This window comes from Elgaria multicarinata, chromosome 13, assembly GCF_023053635.1.
Source record: "Elgaria multicarinata webbii isolate HBS135686 ecotype San Diego chromosome 13, rElgMul1.1.pri, whole genome shotgun sequence".
Classification (NCBI taxonomy): Eukaryota; Metazoa; Chordata; class Lepidosauria; order Squamata; family Anguidae; genus Elgaria; species Elgaria multicarinata.
The window spans coordinates 8,483,815-8,490,121 of NC_086183.1; the positions used below are offsets into that span (position 1 = coordinate 8,483,815).

At 47.1% G+C, this 6,307-nt stretch overlaps 2 protein-coding genes across 2 annotated transcripts in view; both read left to right on the forward strand.

Moving 5' to 3' along the window:
- The window catches only part of PPT1 (palmitoyl-protein thioesterase 1), a 276,709-nt gene extending 274,322 nt beyond the window's left edge, over positions 1-2,387 (forward strand). Inside the window, exon 10 of the mRNA XM_063140820.1 lies at positions 2,363-2,387. The gene's annotated coding sequence lies outside the window, so the exon portion shown is untranslated. The remainder of the gene's footprint in view (positions 1-2,362) is intronic.
- Positions 1-4,176, forward strand: part of ELOA (elongin A) — a 31,286-nt gene extending 27,110 nt beyond the window's left edge. Inside the window, 2 exon segments of the mRNA XM_063140811.1 lie at positions 1,537-1,694; positions 2,737-4,176. Coding sequence (XP_062996881.1) covers positions 1,537-1,694; positions 2,737-2,798 — 220 coding nt within the window. The 3' untranslated portion in view covers positions 2,799-4,176.
- Positions 4,177-6,307: the final 2,131 nt, after the last annotated feature.

Sequence of the window (6,307 nt, forward strand, 5' to 3'; positions counted from 1 at the left end):
AGCGGAGGGAGGGAAGGAAGGAGAAGAGAGTCGGGCCAAGCAGTGGCGGGCCCTCTGGGTGGGGAGGATGGAAAAATTCACCGCTCTTCCCAGCCCGCGCCAACTGCTGCGCCCGCTTCCTCCTGCTTCATTGTAAGGCCGGCCCTGTTGGGGATGAAGTGTGCTCCTGTGTGGCAGCTTCCCCAATGCGGATGGGGCTGTATGGGCGAGTTCCCCGCTCGCATGCCCTGTAAAGGCTCGCAGGCTGGATTAGGGCCCGTCGGCCAGAAGTTGCCTTCCCCTGCCCTGCTGGATCTGACTCCCAAGCCTGGCGGTGTTCCTGGACCCAACCTTGTCACTCAAGGCACATTGTGGCAAGTCTGGGTAAATGTCAAAGGTCATCCAACCACTTGAAAATGTGTAGAGAGTTGAGTTTTAGCAGTAACGCTGCAATGTTTCCTCCTCCATTCCCTCTTGCGTAACAAACATGGGTGAAGAAGTGCCGAGGTGGTCCTGCCTCTCAAAACACCGCTTGCCTTTTTTAAAAAAAGGAAAAGGAAAAAAATGGCTAACGATCATTCGCAGAGCCACTTATGAAAAAGATCTTTATTTGTTCTGGTTTGAAGCAAGATTTCGTGCCAAATGTGGGTTTATAAGTTGCGTTGTAGTGATTTATCACATTTGGTTTTAAATAAGGGATCGACTGGCCTGTGTAGATGCAACGGTTTGGCCCCATTCAGACGACACTGTTAACCATGCTGGTTAAGGGTTTTTGGTTAAGCAGCAGGGTTAACGGTGTCGTCTGATATGTGTTTTTCTTAACCTGGTGCCTCCGCTAACCACATTGTGGTCGGCTTCACCAGCCCTGTTCTGCAGCAGGTTTCGCGGCACTGACTTTAGCTTAAGGTGTCATCTGACACGCACCTGTGGTTAAGGGGGCAAAATCATAGAGCTAGCAGTATAGAGTGGCCTAAATAGCCCAAATCGCGCAACTGCTTGCTCTCTTAGCGCAAGGGCTGATGGGATACGGGGCGGAGCATTTGGAGGACTCAGGCGTTCATCTAACTGCTTTGCAGTTAGCATGTGATTAAGGGAACCGGGCAGGGTGACCGGTGTTGTGTGTGAGCGTATGGCTTGTGGTTAGTGCTAACCACAGAGCCTTCACGGGCGTCTGAACGAGCCCAATCTGTTGTATTGTACGTTGCTTTGGGCAATGATTGAAACCATAAAACTAAACTGATCATTTATTTTTATTTACTTTTTGAAGTGTGCCCTTCGCATTCTTAGTCCCACCAAAGAACGCTTTCAGCCATACAAAAAAAAGTGAACGCGAGGGACAGATGGACCAAGAGACTAACTGACCCGGTGTGGTCCAGCGAGCTTCCGGTCTCTCTGGTCTGATCCCAACAGGCTATCCACTTCACCAGCCTTCCCCGGGAATTTTAGGAGTTGCAGTCCAACACATCTAGAAGGCTGCATTAGTCTTTCTTTGGGTGCACACAGAGCAATTCCTAGCCAGTCATGTCTCCCTTTCTCTCTCTCTCTCTCCCCCCTTAGGATAAAGCCAGTGTACTTCACGCCAGCTAGAAGCAGCTCTGTTCATGCAGACGAGGAGCAGTCCTACGACGGGCCCAGCACTAGCAGCGGCCATTCGGGGCCATCCTTAGGCAGCGCCTCCTCCGTGAGCTACGACCCCAGGAAGCCCCCCGTGAAGAGTAAGTGAGGCAGAGGCGTGAGCCCCCCCATTTTCTCCGTCGATGACGCAGCTGCCGGCACTGCTGTAGCACGACAAAGTTCGATAGTGAAGCGATGCCAAGAGCGTTGCGATGAAGGGATGGGGAGAGACGCAAGCCGGGTTCTGCAAGCCAAACGCAAAGTTGCGTTATTTCCCTTACTTTGTATGAATTCAGATCTTCTAGTCATGGGGAGATGCAAGGGCACGACAGCCGCACCTCCAACCATTTTAAATCTTGTTCAGCCCCCTCCCTGGCTTCTGATATTTCAGCAGGTTAATGACCTCATATTTTCAGCCAGCCATAGGGACTAGAACCTTGGCTGTGGTTTTTTTTCAAATGAATGCTTGGCAGCTGCGGGAACTGAATTCTACATTCGCCACCTCCTGTGCTTTTTCTGCCCTGTTCTGGAGTTGTGACATACCCACAGCCCTAATTATTACCAGGGATGTGTTTTATTTCTTAAACCCTCCCAATTACTTCCACCAGTCAGGCCAGAAGAAGCATCACCGCGACACACTCTTTATTGGGGGCTCCTTACATTTCTAGACTAGAGTATTATGGGCACGAGATGTGCTGCCTCTTCCAGCCCTTTGCCGGCGTCAGGTTAGGGGAAATGAGAGTCCGGGAGAAGGAGGCCGTGCCCTCACGTGCCTGCTTGCCTGGAGGAGGAACTTGCTACAAGCTAATTGTCTCCTTAGTTACAAATTAAAAATAATTCCTGGTTTGCTAGTGGCCTTGGGGGCACATGAGGATCGAATGTATTATGTGAAAGACGTCTCCAACCCTTAAGCGACCAAATGTTTTGCCAGATCTCTCTGATTGCTAAGTAGAAAGAGACTATTTTGGGAGATTTCCCCTTATAACTGTGGGGACCGGAAGCTTTCCTTCTCCAATGTAATCCCTGAGCCTCTTCATTCCACAGGCGCTAGTCACAATCTGCTTGTTCTGCCGCATGTTCATGACCAAGTGTATTCCCACCCAAGGTGGCCCGACATGTCCATTTTCCCTCTCTTTGTTTCAGAAATTGCACCAATGATGGCGAAGACTATTAAAGCGTTCAAAAACAGATTTTCTCGGAGATAAAGGCACCCGCGAGCGAGTGAGCAAGCAGGGGATTCGCCTCCTTTTTGACAGAAGCAGTGCTGGGGGAAATGGGGAGGGGTTAGGGGTGGCCCAAGGATCCTCTCAGCTCAAGACCAACAACACAGTATTGTTCCAAGTAGCCCTCCAGTTCTTTCCTCTGCTCCCAACAAACCTGGTCTGTCTGCTCAGCATTTTAAAAATGTGAAATCTTGGCTCTTTCTGAGACGAGAAGGTCCACAGACTGTAGCTCTTTCTTCAGTCCCTTTGTCTCTCTCTCTCTCTCTGGAATAGAAAGGAATATACCTCCTTCCTCTACCTGCAGTGTTCTGTCCTCAGGCCCCATGTAAAGATCCACATTCCTCCTATTGTCACATTTGGAGGAGTCTCTCTTTCCAGATACTCTTTCAAAAACACACACAAGGCCTCTGCTGTGACCCTGACTGCTGCTTTTCAAGACCCATTTGGAATCCCAGAACCGTAGTTCATGCGCGAGGCTTGCCAACCCTCTGTCGGATCATTGCTTTCTCATCCACTCTGTTCTTAAATCCCAGCTTTCAGACTTTCCTCCTATTCCTAAAACCTTTACGCCAGATATGTGTCGATTTGGCCTTTCTACATATGGAAACCAGGGGTTTCGGGGAGGGATTCCTCCCTGTTTCTCCCTTCCATTCACTTGGCCAAAACAACCATTTACAAACATCTCCCACTTCTCCTTTTTCAATTCATAGGAAAAACAGCACAGAATTTGAGGGGAAGGAGGGGGGACGCTCAGGAGGAGGAGGGGGAAATGTAACTTTGTACAAATCTAAATTTTAAGCACTCACCTGAGCTTTAAATTAATCGATGCATCTGAAAGCTACGTTTATTTTTTTAAATGAATAGCAATGGTTTCATGTTTGGGGGATAACGTCCCCCCTCCCCACATGCCTCAATTAAAAACAAGAAAGAGATTTTTGGCTTCAATCCCACTTTCAGGTTGGGTCAGAAAGTATTTTCTGACTTTTAAAACAACAGCAACTGGCACTTTAATTCCTCAGTTCCCTGCAAAGAACTTCAGGGAAGACGTGAATTCCAATCTGTTTTAGTTTTTACGTCGAACCCCTTGGTGGGAAGATGATGAAACCTAGGAGTCTTGGATGGCGCCTGCTCTTGGAAGAAACTCCAGGCACAAGATGCCGGGTTCCGTGGAACACCCACCTTCTGCAGCTGCAGCTTGGAGCAGCCTTTCATCACAGGAGAGCCCAAGGACGGCATGCTGGGAGTTGCCGCTGCCACTCGCATTGGAGGAGAGTTTGAGGAAACTACATTTCTAGGGTACTGTTTGCTTTAACGCTGGAGGGGACCCTGGGCTAAAAGTGCTGTTTATCCTGGTGGTTATTTGGGGTGGGTGGGTGGGTGGGGAGAGCTGTGGGTATTTACGGGGAAGGACAGAGCTGGTTTTGGGAGGCCTACTGGTGTGTGTTTTCTTGGTGCCAAGGCTGAATGACTAGGAGGGCTTATGAAGGAGCCTGACCTTTTCTGGAGGTTGTGGAGGGGGAAAAGGAATTCTCGCAAGTGGCTTTTTGGTGCCACTCTTGTAAACTCTGGCCATTGGTGACAGTGGCAACACTGCTAACTTTTAAAAACAGATAATAATTCCTCAGTACGTGGGGCTGGAGGGGGGCCTCAAAGTGTGTGTGCCATGCAGGGCGTGAAAACCCGCTTGATGTTCTCTGTCTGATCTAATAAACAATGTCCCTTGAAGTTCCAACTTTTTTTACGTATAAGGATTTTAATGATGATGATGTTTGAAAATGGGGCTCTCGGTCTCTCTCACGCTGTTCGAAGCTGATGATAAAGTCCCCGGAAGCTTTAATGACATCGTGTAGCATTTCAAGGTGTGTTGTGATGTTGGATTTAAAAAAAAAATCATGCTCCTTTTGCTTTTGCTGTATTTAATTTTGCTGTATTGATTTAGTTAATTATATAGATAATCTTCTGCCAACTGTTGTACTTAGTGTATTTTCTCTTTTTATAATTGGGATAGGTGGCCGGATTGGGGTAGGGGGGTAGGGAGAGCAGAAACGGAAGAATTCTCAACCACTGAAGAAAAAGAGCATTCGCTAAATCTGCGGGATTCCCTGTAGTGCTAAATTTGGAAACTTAGCATGACTGCAAAATATCCCTTTTGCTAGCCACAAACAGAAAGGGGACATTGGCCAATTCCCCCATTTTCCCAGCTGAGGAAACATCTGAGGAATTCCTTACTTGAAACGGCCACCTGGCCCCTTCCTCCTGGCCCTGTGATGTCATTGTTCTGCATCAGCATTGGGGTCAATCGGAGAAGTCTCTGTAGCACTGTCATTTTGTAACACAATGATGTCACAGTCTGGGGTGGTTGAAGTAGCTGCGGGGGTGAGAACCATGTGACCGCAAGCTTGCTTGCCTGAGAAATAGGCATCTGGGTGGGCTTGTTCCAGTAGAGAGTGTGGGTTGCCCCTTAATTTATCACTGTTGCTATTGCCATATCGGTTGAGAGATCAACGCCTGGCGATCACCCTCTGCTCGATGGTACTGTTCTTGGCTATATTTTACCACTGAACTGGGTTGTTTTCTCTGAGAATTCCCCCATCTGTCAGTATTTTTTTACTAGTCCAGTGGGTTTTTCCAATGAACGTTACAGTGCAAAGATACTGTGACTTCCCACTTCACGATAATGGAATACATTTTCACAATCGGAAAAAGGGATCCAATGGGGAGAAGGGGAAGCTACCTGCATGTCACTCGTCCATCTCTAGTTTGGAGAGAGGTTTTTCTTATTAAGCCAGATGCTAAATCAATTGGCTTGAAAGCATTTCTAAGCCTCCTTTTTAATAGATGGGCGACAAACACAATCACTTGTGGGGTAAACTGACTCTTGCTTCAGATTCTCCTTTGGGCTTCTCATACATTTTAAAATGAGTGCAATTTTCAGTACTACACTACATGCAAACGAACCAAATGGAAGGGCCCTCCCCATATATATTTTTTGCATACCACAAGGAAAAGGTAATGCTGAATTGTCTGTCTTTAGGTCCCCCTCAACTGTAAATAACAATTTTCTATTTTACTTTCTTTTCTTTCTTTCTTTTTTTTGTGGTAACTATATGGAGATGAATATTTTAACTAGATAAGTTATATGAAAGGAAGAAAATTGTGTCTCAATAAAAGCCAAACACTGGACTTTGCCTCTATGTGTTCCTTGTGTGTCTGCCTTTAAAATGGCCAGCTTTTTGTTGTGTTTTTTTGGAGGGTACATTTATATATTTCTCCTAAAGCAGTAATTCCCAGACTGTCCAAGGGGGCATTGCCCATGTGTCACAAAAGAATGGGTGATGGGGAGCAGGAGGAATAAAAATAATTCCAGGAATCTGCGAGCTCAAAAATACTAATTAACAGAGGGAGGTTTCTAAATGTATGTGTCTAAATAAGTCACTGCTCTAGCCCAGCTTCCTTCTAGGCAGTTTTGCTTGGGCATGCTGTGCAATTCT